Consider the following 13,604-nt stretch of genomic DNA (forward strand, 5'->3'; position numbering starts at 1 on the left):
TGAACTATATTTTTTTATTTGCAAAAAATCATATATATACTAATTTTAATAAATAACTGAATTTATAAATAAATAAAAAAATCATATTTACCTGAATATCGGTGAAATACAACAAAAATCTTCTCTTAAAATTCCGAAATATTTTAAAAAATAAAAAATATGGATGATTTATGGAATTTTTGAAATTATACCAAAATGCATGTCTATTTATATAGAAAAAAAATTATATGACCGTTAGTAATTTTTTTTTTAATAAATATTTTTTTCAAAAATTGAATTACAAAAAATATAACCGTTGCAACAGCTATATTTTTCTTATTGGTCAAGACCCTGCGCATGCCACGTGGCGCTCGCGGATTGGATCACTGACTGACGCGTCAGTCAGTTTCTTTATTTTTTTTTCAAAATTTGCAGCTCAAAACGCTGCGTTTTGAGCAGCGGTCTTCTTCCATCCTTATTGAAGCGCTGCGTTTTGTTCACCTTCCCACCGAAATTTTTTTAATGCTGGCAGCAACTTGTGGGGCCCACCTTAGCACTATTCATCTTCAAATTTGCCCAACTCTTGGGCACTTTATCAAATGCTCATGAGCATTTCTTCATTAGCCCATCATTGTAATTCATGAGTTAATTTTTTGCCCACCAAAATGCCCATGACCATTTTTTTTGCTCACCATTGTCATTGCTCTTAGGGATCTCAATGTTGTGGGGCTGGTTATTCCGTACAACCGTACCACCACCAAGTTGTCACTAAATAATATGCAGCCCACTAGGATACTAGACTAATTTATTCACAACCCTTGTTATGTCTATTTTAGGTACTCCAATTATAAGGTTTAATGCTTCAAATATTGGGAGAATTTTGGTTAGAATGAGGTTAGTTAAGAGTTACGACCATTTAATTTTGTTGGTTAAAGTCTGTAACAATGACACCGAAATTTAGAGTTTAATCTTGTTTATATGGTTTGTCTATTGTGATTATCAAAACTAAAAAATAATTTACTACAGCAAGTAAGACCCTGTTCACTTCACCTTAAAAAAATATAATACTAAGTAAAAATAATTTCAATTCAGTAAACTCGGTTTTAATCAGTAAAAAATAATTTAAGTTCAGTAAAAATAATTTAATTTCATTTAAAATAAGTTCAGTTCAGTAAAAATAAGTTCAGTTCAGTAAAATTAATTTCAATTCAGCAAAAATAATTTCAGCAAAAATAATTTAAGTTCATGTACATTGATGCTTTTTTTAGTAGGATTTTTTATGTAAATTATTTATTCCATATATTGCAAAATATTGTCGTACAAGATTTTTGTTTTTATACTTCATATATTTTTTTATGCATCACTTTTGTCTACACTTTTATTACATATTGTATAGTTATAAAATATAATATCTTTTTTTTATCAAGTATAAAATATTATGTCTTATTGATAATATTGTAGTCGATTATTTTATAAATACAAGTACTATCTATAGCTATACACTAAAGGCAAATCAGGAATGACACGTGTCATCTCCTGATTAAATATTTTCCCGCCTTTTTTTTATTTTGGTCAAACCCCAATAATAATAATATTTTCTTTCCATATTTAAGGTATTATATGATTAGAATAGTATTTTAGCCAAGGACTATGTATAATCATTCTAATTTTTTTTCCCTCCAACTTTATTATTTTTGGCAATAAAGTTTATTTCAATTAGAGAAGAAAATATTTTAATAACATATATAATTGTATATTCTTTAATTTTCTAATCTTCATATTAATAATATCATAATGTGTCAAAATTTTGTGCAAAAAAATTTTCAACTAAGAAAATTATAATAATACAATACGTACTCAATCTTAACTAATCGACAGCCTATTATGTACACCCGGGTGTATCGTATACACGGGTCATTTGCTCATTCAACCAACAAATGAGTAAAAATATTATTTGCTCATTTGTTAAATAAATGAGCAAATGACCCCGGGTGTACGGTACACCCGGATGTATATAACAAATTCTATAACTAATCAATAAAAAAATATATAACTTGTCGGGAATACAATTATTCCATTTCTACTTCAACATAATAATGTTTAATTTGCAATAATAACCTATAAAAAATTAATTAAACAAATATTATTATATAAATAAAAATTTATATATACTACTCATATATTATGTAATAAAAAAAAAATAATAATAATAATAATAATAAAATAAAAAATAAAAAAAAAACCTTGTATATTTGTGTATGTGTTTATTAATTATTAATTATCACAAAGTAAAATAAAATCAAATAAATTTGCATAAAACATTGTGTCGAACAAGTATGTTAACAAATTAGGGACGAAGGGTATATCCATGTATGTTTTTATTACCCGGGTACTAATCTAAAATTTACATTTTTTAAGGGGTAGTATAAAACCTCATAATCCACAAATTTCTTTCATTTTATTTGATATGTTAAGTTTTTTGCATCAATAATCTTGATATCTTTGGCATGAGTATAAATTGAAATTCTAGCTTTTTTATTTCCTTTAAAAAATATACTTCGTGATATTTTTTGGTACATAATTGTTGCAATATAATTCACTATAAAATTTAGTAAAATCATGCATGGCATAGGACTTAAACTAGTATTTTATAAAAGGGTAACAAAATAGTTATATGCAATAAGAAGCAATCCTTGTAATAATTTATGATTATAATAAAGTTATGATTTTATTCTTATTATTATTATTAGTTTTATTGTTTTGGTATGTTTGGTGGTAAAGTTCGGCAACGAAAGGCAATATCCCTAAATCTAATATCATAAACAAATATATGTAATATATCATATATATCAAATACATATTCCCATAATTTTCCTAATAATGTCTTAATACATAAGCGATATACAATGACTATCCAAAGCTAATAATCTTTTATTATCGTTCATCATGGGTCCAAACTCCAAAGATTGATGGCAAATATATAAATGTATGCACTCAAATCACTTCCCTACCTATTTATCAAGGCTCCAAGTTCCATCTAAAGCATTTTTAGATCATGGACATTATTATAGACGGACAATTCTTTGCAAAAACTCTTAAATTGTCAATGTACATTATCGGTATAGACCAACCATTTTTATATATGATATTATATTTAAATTTATATGGTTGGCATAATATATTATCATTATATATGCCAACTATATAAATTACAAAAATAGATTATTTTACCTAATATATATATATATATTAAATCAGTAGAAATAATATTTAAATAAGTAAAAATAATATCAGTTCAATAAAAATAATTTCAGTTCAGTAAAAATAATTTCAGTTCAGCAAAATTAAGGTGAAGTGAACGAGGCCTAATTGGGTTGGAGTATCTATTAGGCATTTAGAAAACAAATTAAAACTTAATATTAGCCTGATTTTGTAACTGTGTGTGTTGCCTGTAGGTGGTCAATTTATGCATTGATTCGGATGAAACTCAACAGGGTTGCAATTAAAAGAAAATTCGAAGCCATATACTCACGCCACCTAGAGTACCTTACGATGGAAATGGGAGTGAGGTGGGTGTAACTGAGTCCATGCTCTCTCAGTACTTGCGATAGGCACCACTTTACCTAATACCAACCCTCATGGCCACCGCCCATTATCAATGACACCCTTGCAACCTTGCCGGTTTGGCTCTCCTACCATGAACCACCAGCCTTATTAGAGCATTAGTAGTAGTCAGATGGTTAACATGAGATAAGAAAATGCTCCATTCGTAATATCTATGTTTATACTCTTATCATACAGAAAGGTTACAAGCTATTTCAGAATACATCCACTCGTACAATGCAAAAATAGCTTTACTAGACAAACTAGGGATTAAATGCTAATTCCAGGGGTAAATGACTTACTGAGAATTGCTCGTGTGAATTGCTCATGTGAATTGCTAAACCACATCCGGTAAATACCGGATAACGCCCGTATTTACATGACTTTACAAACATGCCCCATATAAAATGTACCCTATTTACCATTCACTTTCACTTTCTTTAACCACTATCTAACTTGTTACCTCACCAAACAACCATCACCTACGAACAACCACCATGTCATAGTTTTTAAAAAAAATTGCTTTACTCTTCACCAATTAGCGTAAACGGTGAATGAACGAGTTTAAGGAAGCAACGACGCCACTAGAAAGGTTGTCGGAGCATACGGAGTGGTGAATGCTCTGAATTTTTGTCGGGTTTTTTTTTCATAATCATAGAAGGAACGTCTTAAATTTAAGAATCATTCTTGGAACATTCTAAAATTTCAGGCGTTCCCAACGCCTGAAATTTTAGAATGTTATGGGGGAAAATGCCTGAAATTTTAGAATATTGCGGGAGAGATTAAAAATGTAAAACAAGTACCTGCTCGCCAACCCCCTTACCTTTTCGATTTTTTGACATCGTCCCTTGTAGCCGGTCGCAACCCTTGGTGGTGATGGAATTGTGGTGGCTTTGCTTGGTGGTGACGAAATTGTGGTGGTTTGCTTGGTGGTGGTTGTGGATGAAATTTTTAAGGGTGAAAAGAGAGAAAAGTAAAAGTGAAAGTAAGAGAGAAAATTGAAAAGTTATTTAAGAATGGGTTACTTAAGGGAGTTCATATAAAAATACGGGCGTTACCTGGTAAGTATCCCCTTGCTCATCTATGAGATTTTCTCCTACGGTATCACCAAATAAATCTGGAGACGTTATACGAGTCAACAAACAACTGCAAAATACCACGTAATAATAGTACCAGTTAACAGCATAGAACAGGTGACATTGCAGCAGCATCAATTCATCCTCCCTGGGTTCACCAAGCTGCTGCATAAACAAACATCCTCAAAGCGACTAAACTTGGAGAAGTTAGAAAGCGAACCACCTTTATAGTGAAACAGCAAATGAAAGAAAGCACAAAATTGAAAAAGAAGCAAGTCACTTTGATTTGTATAGTGAGTACACTTTTAACCAATCTCAAAAACAATAAGATCCTCTTTTCACAAGGATAAATCTACTGCATAAATTTTTTATTTTTAGCCACATCAAAACTAAAAACCAAGTGAAATCGAAAAATAAGTCACTAAAGACAGCAACACACCGCTTCTAAGATTAGGGCGCCCTTCACAGGGAGTAAAAAAAAAAACTCGAAATTTACTGCAGAAACGATGGCAGGACAACGAACAAAACTTTGCTTAGTACTTGTAGTCCTTGACGTGAAGGCTCTCAGAGGCATCAGCTCCTCCAGCACCACCCTGGTATTTACCAAGAGTAGCTTCGGAGTTGGCCTTGGCCCTAGCGAGGAAGACCTCCTGGGCCTTTGGCACATTCTCTTCCTTGCCTGACCATGCCTTCAGGGTACTCTGCTGAAGTGCACGTCCGTATGAGAAAGATAGAGTCCATGGCTTCTTGGTTTGAAGCTTGTTCATGGCGTTGAGGTTGAGGGTTGCTTCCTCCTCACTCTGTCCACCAGACAAGAACATGACTCCGGGAACAGCTGGGGGAACAGTCCTCTGCAGGGTACGGACGGTGTACTCAGCAATCACCTCAGGGGCAACCTTCTTACTCTCTGATCCAGGGGTAACCATGTTTGGCTTCAAGAGGGTACCCTCAAGGAGAACATGGTGGTCATTAAGGGCTTTGTAGCAAGCTGCAAGCACACGCTCAGAAACCTCAGCACATCTGTCGATGTCGTGGGTTCCATCAACCAAGATCTCAGGCTCAACAATGGGGACCAATCCGTTCTCCTGGCAGATGATGGCATATCTGGCAAGACCGTTAGCGTTCTCCAAGATGGCTAGGGGGGATGGCTCAGTTGGGCCGATCTTGAGGACAGCACGCCATTTAGCGAAACGAGCACCAGCAGCATAGTACTGAGCACATCGTTGGCCAAGACCATCAAGACCTTGAGTGGTTGTCTCACCGTTGGTTCCAGCAAGCTCAACGGTACCCTTGTCAACCTTAATTCCGGGAAGGACACCACCTTCCTTCATCACATCAACGAAGGGCTTGCCTGGAACAAAGTCATGCATGTTAGCAATAAGATCAAATGATAGAAAAATGCATACAACAAGAATTTACAAATTAACTATGAATAAAAAAATTTACCATCAGCAGTCTTCTGGTAGAGAGTTTCCTCGAAAAGGATGACTCCACTAAGATATGGAAGGGCACCAGGGGTGGTAAAGAGAAGCTCACGAAGAGCTCTCCTGTTGCTCTCAACATTTTCAACATTGATACTGGCGAAACGCTTTCCAATGGTGCCAGTTGACTCATCAGCGGCAAGAATACCCTTTCCGGGGGTGGCAATGTAGGCAGCGTTGGTGATGAGCTCATCTGAAACATAATCAAAAAGGTTTCAGCTTCTGAACATTTTCTTTTATAGCCTTTCAAAGAGAAACATACAATACTTAACAAAGACAACAGAATAATGGAAACAAAGACTAACAGAGGGCAGGAGACATTGTAAAACAATTAAGTACGAAAAAAAATTAAATAATCAAACACAATAGAATAATGAACTCTTACACACCCTATAACATCATCACATCAAATTGTATGACCCTCAGAAACATATTCAACTTTTCATATCTCAAATTTCATCCTTAATGGTGTAGACAAAACTTGAACACTTCTATCACAAGACAACAACACGAAATAAACTGAACACCGATCCTCAATGCTAGGAAAACGACTAAGACGATCATTGATTCCATCACAAACACCACATAATTAAGAAAATTCAAATAACACTAGACATTTTAGTGGGGCAATATTGACACCTCAAATCATCCCAAATCAACAGTTCAACACAGAATAAACATTGAAGCAACTACAAACCTCACATAATTCAAGATTTCAGAATACAAAACCAGTATTATGTTTTTAGCATCTGAAATACAAATCTCTAATGCAAACAAAACAAAAATCAACAAACTGCAAGAAGCTTCGCATACAGAATATAAAAAAACATTTAATTGGCTTATTGAAATCATTGAAAGTGAATCTAGAACATAATATCAACCAAAAACTGCGTCAAATTCGTAGATAATTAGAATCATAGATCTAAGCAATTTGAGGCAAATTAAGCTTTAAAAAATCGCAAAAAAATCAGTACTTTCAAAGAAGTTCCATTAAACAGCACCAAATCACATACAACTACAAACATCTAAAAACTAACATTCATGAAGATCAAATATCGCAAAAATCGTAAATATTTTGCAATTAAACACAACAGAAACAGGATTCTAGCGTCGATCTAAACCAAAAACATCAAAAATTGAAGAAAAAAAATCTCAAAACATAGAAATCAATCCAAAAACAGACACAAACAAATCACATATCAGATCTAATTACAAACCAAACTGAACAAATTCATCAAATCAAAACAAAAAATAAAAAAACGAAGCAATGATAAGGTGATAGATCTACATAAGTAAAAAAGATACCAGCGTATTTGCCTCTGTAAGCAGTCATGGTTGCGAGAGAATTCTAGACAGAGAAAATGAGTTTTGTTTTAGAGAGAGAAAGGTTTGAAACAGAGAGAGAAATGGAGACGAAGGAAGAAGAAAGGAGAAAGATGGGATTTATATAAGGGAGCTTTTTGCCTAAACTAAAATCGCCGCAGATGCCTCGAGAATATCGGTGTAACCCGATTATTTGACCCGTTGTTGAATTGTTTTTCAGGAAACCGTTTGTCGGGTGTGGATGACCCGTTTTGTGTTTGACCCGTATTTGAATTCTTCTCCAAGGAAATAATCTATGTGTATTTTAAGGCGGCTATTATTTTATTAATATACCCAAAGTGTCCTCTCACTTTAATTTTTGACTTATTTTCATTTTATTTAATTTATCTTATTATTATTTTTAGGGGTGAAGGGGTTGGTGAGGTACACTCTCTATATTTAGGGGTTGCATACTTGCATAGCATATTTTTGGAGGAATTCTAATTTAGATGAAAAAGGATTCACTTGAGGGGTTAGGTGAGAATTTGAGGTTTGGTGATATTTTAAGCTTTGATTTCTAATAATATAAAACTTTTCTTTGTAAAGAAAAAAATATTAAACTTATGATTATTTTTGGACTTCTTAGGTTTATATTTTACCGATTAAAACTGAATGGAATAAACATAGATTTTTATCGGTTGAAATTGAATACTTGTAATGTTTATCTTTTTTTTATTTTATTGCGGTTAATGATTTCAATTATGAGATAGAGTGCACAATTATTTCACAAGAAAGATTGTGAAATAAGGGAAGGTCGACGTTGTTGTCGTTGGTTTGGTGAGCAAGGATTAAGCAGGATAGTAGAGGTCATGTCATGGTGCACGCTTAGCTTGGTGGACCTTTTTTGGTTAGCGGATGTTCTATTCAACTTACTTAATAAGTTGATATCAACTTACTTAATAAGTTGATATCAACTTATTCCAAAAACAATTAGATTGGATCAGATCTTAATTTATTGTTTGCATTTATTTTTCGTAAAATACCTTTATTTTTGTAATTAAAAAAATAATGAAAATTTCATATTTAGAAAAGCACATCATATCATATCACTAATAAATAAAGTCGGTCTCCCAGCTAGGCCACGAGATAGCGACACTTGACATTCCAATTTTTTCGCCAAGTGTCGCGCTACGTAGGCGACAAATATGTATTATTGTGACACATATGTTGCTAATTAAGTAAGCGATTCTTGGATAGATTTTTTTTAAGATAAAAAATGTTGTATAGAGTTTTATTATTACATACTTCTAATATTTCATTTATACAATTTTTATCATAACTTTTAATAAATAGGAAAAACTGATTCTAATAATCCCACCTTTGGCCGGTTCGCTTTCAATAATCCCGCCTTTATTATGCATTCTCTTCTATTGGTCCTTTGTGACCGGTAACCTATACATCAGGTATTTTTTTATTTGTGATTTCAGAAACACGTGCCACTATGTAAATGGTAAAAAAATAGGAAAAAAAAAAGAAAAATAAAAAAAAAACAACCACCTACGCGCCACCCTCCCGACAATTCTGTTCTACGTATCACTAGTAATCCATCTTTCCAAGTATCTTTTCTTCTTCCACTCTTCTTTTTCTTCAATCAACCCACAAAAACCACCATCATCACAACAACAGAAACAAACAACCCAAAAACCCAAAATGCCAAACAATTATTCTCAAGAACCCTAACTACTTCCCCAAATCAAATCCAAAAGCTACTTTCCACTCAATTAGACCTCCTTTAGCCAAAGAAATCTTCGATTTAGCTTCTCATCAACCTAATTTTCGTCTTTCTTGATCCACTTATCACACTTTAATTCTCAAATTAGGAAATGCCCGACAATTCTCTCTCATGAAAAAGTTTCTTCTTGAGCTCAAACGCCTTCGTTATCCCACTATTGCAGGTTTATTTTCAAGCATAATTTGCATTTATGGCGATTCCTAGATGCTCAAAATGTTGGTCGACGCTGAGGATGGGGAGAGGGGTGGTTTTTGTTGGGTGGGGTTGGGAATCGTGGTGGTTTTAGGGGGATTGGGGGCGGTAATTGTGGTGGTTTTAGGGGAAGGGGCTATTTCGTTGGGTGAGGGTGGGAAGGGGGGTTCCGCCGTGGTGGGGGTAGAGAGTGGGGATGCCGAGGATGGAGCGGGGGCGTGGTGGCTGGCCTGTTTTTCATTTTCTTTTGATTTTTTAATTTTTGTAGTTTTTCTTTTTGTTTTTTTAATTTTACAACCAATCACAAAGTGACACATAACTGTTTAACCTATTAAAACCGGTTACTAACAGGTTAGGGACAAAAAGAAGAGAATGCGCAATAAAGGTGAGATTATTAGATAATAATCTAAAGGTGGGATTATGAACAGCAATTCGGCTAAAGGTAGGATTATTAGAATCAATTTTTCCTAATAAATATCGTATAACTCAGTTTTATTTATTTCCATCATAAAATTCCTTTCAAAAAGTTCTTTAAAACAAGATCCATTTATAATATATTTAATTTAGTTAAAAAATAATAGAGCATTAGTAAAAATAAGTTTTAACCAATAAAAACAATTTTGGTTTGGTAAAAATACTTTCGGTTCATTAAAAATAATTTAAGTTCAATAATAATAATTTCAAGTCAATAATAACATAGATATCTATTTACAAACAAAACTACAAAAAATACACTATTATATGATATTGTATGTCTAAATATCTTGCATTTTCAAAAGGGATTATGTGCTCATATTTAACATGTAAACCAAAAGTTTATCCTAAGATTTTATAAACAATATGGGCATCGCTCAGGCACAAAACTAGTCATTAATAAATAAAGTCGATCTCGCAGCCAAGCCATGAGACAGCAACACTTGGCATTCCAATTTTTCGCCAAGTGTCGCGCCACGTAGGCAAAAAAATAGATATTATTATGAAACATATGTTACTGTGGCGGATCCAGAATTTGGGGAATGGGGGTACGGAATTAAGTTTTACCAAAAAAAAAAAAAAATTACAGATTGCAAAGTAATATGTGAAGCGTAATAATTTTGCCTATTGTATTAATACTTGCGTACACTATACAACATGACTTATAATTGAGTAACTAAATATGTTTGGGAGTAACTAAAAATATTATCTAAAAGACTTGTAATTTGTGACAATAGGTCTCTTTGATCAAAAGTACTGATCTAACAAATATCACCAAAGAGACCTGTTATTTGTAACAATAGGTCTCTTTGATCAAAAGTAGTAGTCTGGCGTGAAAAATAGTCAAATATCCTAAGATACCACTTTTTAAAATAGGAGGTCTCTTTAAATTTTACACAAAAAGGCGAGCTATTAAGTGCTGTGGCAAACTACATAGCAGTACTAAGAGACCGTCTATTTATACATGCGATTTCTTTTGTTATCAGTTTATTTTTTTTAATTTTTTTTTTTCGCTGAATGGGGGTACAGTTGTACCTCCTCGCCACTGATAGTAAGTAAGTGAATTTTAGATAGATTTTTTTAAGATAAAAATGTTGTATAGAATTTTATTATCAATATACTTCTAATATTTCATAAATACAAAATTAATCATAACTTTTGATAAATATCCTATAACTCGGTTCTATTTTCATCATAAAATTCGTTTTAAAAAGTTTTTAAAAATAAGATCCATTTATAATATATTTAATTTATTTTAAAAAAAATAGAGAATTAGTAAAAAAAACAAAACAATTTAAGTTCAATAAAAATAATTTCAAGTCGATAATAATAGATATTTATTCACAAACAAAACTACAAAAAGTACACTATTATTTAATTAAATTAGCAATATGTCATCTTATGTCTAAATATCCTACATTATGAAAAGGGATTGTAGGACCGTATTTTAAATTCAAGTAAAAAAGTTTATACTGAAATTTTATCAACAATTTGGGCATTGTCCGGGCACAAAACTAGTAACTAATATATAAAGCTAAACTTTTAGCCAGCCTACGAGACAACGACACTTGGCGTTTGTACTTTTCGCCAAGTGTCGTGCCACATAAGCAACAATTGGATATTAGTATGATTTATTTGAATATATTTTTGAAGAATAAAAAGTTGGATAAATTTTGATAGATTATGTAGGATAAAAAATTTGGTTTAGAATTTTATTTTCAATAAAATTTGGATAGATTTTGTAGGATAAAATTGTTGATTTAGAGCGAGTTATATTTTCGATAAAATACCAATTTTCATATGTACAAATTAAATTATAACTTTATTCAAAAAAAATTATTAAATTATAACTTTCAATAATCATCTTATAAATTTATTATTTTTACATCATAATATTCGTGTTAAAGAGTACTTCAAAATAAATCCGGATATATTTTAATAAGTAATCTAATATATATAAATAAAGTAGGCATTTTTAGAGAGCATTTGGCGCGCCACATAAGCAAAGGTATATTTTCGACCAATTAAAATTAGATTTCTATTTTATTTTGGAATTAAAAAATTCGTTTGTCACCTAAACAAAAGTGACGAATGAAATTTAAGAATTTTTCCACGTAAGTAAAAACAACGAATGTTGATTTATTAGGATTGTTTGGGGGTTTTTATGTGTCCTACGGGAGAGTTACAATTTCCTAGTATGCTCCTTCCTTCGCCTGTACCTGCACAAATAACGGAATACTCCGGCTGGGGCTGGGGTGTTCCGCCTCCGAAGATTAAGTTAGTCTCTTTCTAAATGTGGAAATAAGACAATAAATGCTTCTCGATTTGAGAGCGTTTGCAAGGGGATTTGTGTTTTGTTGGTTTGTGGGGAAATGAATCGATCCCCATTAATGAGGTCTGCCCTTACTATTTATAGTAGGGAGAACTGTACCTCAATTAGGGTAAAATGACACGTGTCGCAAAGGGATTGGGCCTTTGCTGACCGTTGCAAGCTTGACACGTGGCAGGCCTTTATTGGGCCACGTGTCTTAGGGTATTTTTACCCTAAACATCTGCCCCTCACAGGTGTGACGTGGAATGTCCACGTGTCACCTGTGACAAGTGTCAGACGCATGGGAGGAGACGGTTCGTCTCCTTCCCTCCTTTTTTCAAATTTCAAGTTTTCAGGGCAGAAGGCATCGTTTCGCCTTCTGCTCCTTCTATAAATACAAGACACGCTCTCTCTCCTCCTCACTTTGCATATTTTTCAAAAAAATTATGAGCGCGCTCTGCTACCGGCTGCATTATTTCCTTAGCTTTCCTGCATCCGGCACTTTCAAATTAAGCACATCCGGCGACCGGTTAGGTTCCCTTTCTTCAGTCTCTAAGGTACCGGCTGCCCTTTTTCTTTTTACTTTCTCATTGACGATTTCAAACATTTCACCCCATCCGGGTTGCATGCCGCCTGGGAGGCCCTTAACCCATATCCCATTTGTTGAATCTTCTCCCTCAGCCGGCATAGCCCCGTCTGAGGGGTTTTCAATTTTAAAGCATTATGCATTCTAAACACCCCCATCCGGATTAACACCGTCTGGGGTACTTCTGAGTTTTTATCAAGGACCGATTTCAAAAACCCCAACTGGTTTTGAAGCCGGTTGGGTCATCATCCTTGTCTCTTTGGATTTTTCAAAGAAGTTTTTAAGATGCGTTCAATGCACCCCTATCCGGCATTTTACAGCATGGGGGTTATTTAAGCAGCATTTGCTTTCTTAATCAACATTCAAATAGCCCCCATCCGGTATCTAACCGTATGGGGGTCGTTTGAGCAGCCTTGACTTGTTCTCAAACATCATTCAAATAGCCCCATCCGGTATTTCACCGTATGGGGGTCGTTTGAGCAGCCTTTAGCTTTTTCTCAAACATCCAAATATCCCCCATCCGGTAATTCACCGTATGGGGGTCGTTTGAGCAGCCTTTAGCTTTTTCTCAAACTTTCAAATTGCCCCCATCCGGCATCTTACCGTATGGGGGTTGTTTGAGCAGCCTTTAGCTTTTTCTCAAACATACAAATAGCCCCCATCCGGCATCTAACCGTATGGGGGTTGTTTGAGCAGCCTTGACTTTTTCTCAAACAACATTCAAATAACCCCCATCCGGTAAAATGTCGCATGGGGGTGGTTTGAGCAGCCTCTTGCTTTTTCTCAAACAACATTCAAATAACCCCCA

General features: G+C 33.8%; 1 protein-coding gene across 1 annotated transcript; it reads right to left on the reverse strand.

The window, feature by feature from the left end:
- Window positions 1–4,918: 4,918 nt before the first annotated feature.
- On the reverse strand, window positions 4,919–7,597 carry LOC110729370 (fructose-bisphosphate aldolase, cytoplasmic isozyme). The gene is made up of 3 exons (XM_021909106.1): window positions 7,445–7,597; window positions 6,105–6,332; window positions 4,919–6,009 (listed from the first exon to the last, which is right to left on the reverse strand). The coding sequence occupies exons 1-3, from the start codon at window positions 7,470–7,472 to the stop codon at window positions 5,192–5,194; spliced, it is 1,074 nt and encodes a 357-aa protein (XP_021764798.1). The 5' UTR covers window positions 7,473–7,597; the 3' UTR covers window positions 4,919–5,191.
- Window positions 7,598–13,604: the final 6,007 nt, after the last annotated feature.

The sequence above is a fragment of the Chenopodium quinoa genome, unplaced genomic scaffold (genome assembly GCF_001683475.1).
Source record: "Chenopodium quinoa cultivar QQ74 unplaced genomic scaffold, ASM168347v1, whole genome shotgun sequence".
Taxonomy (NCBI): Eukaryota; Viridiplantae; Streptophyta; class Magnoliopsida; order Caryophyllales; family Amaranthaceae; genus Chenopodium; species Chenopodium quinoa.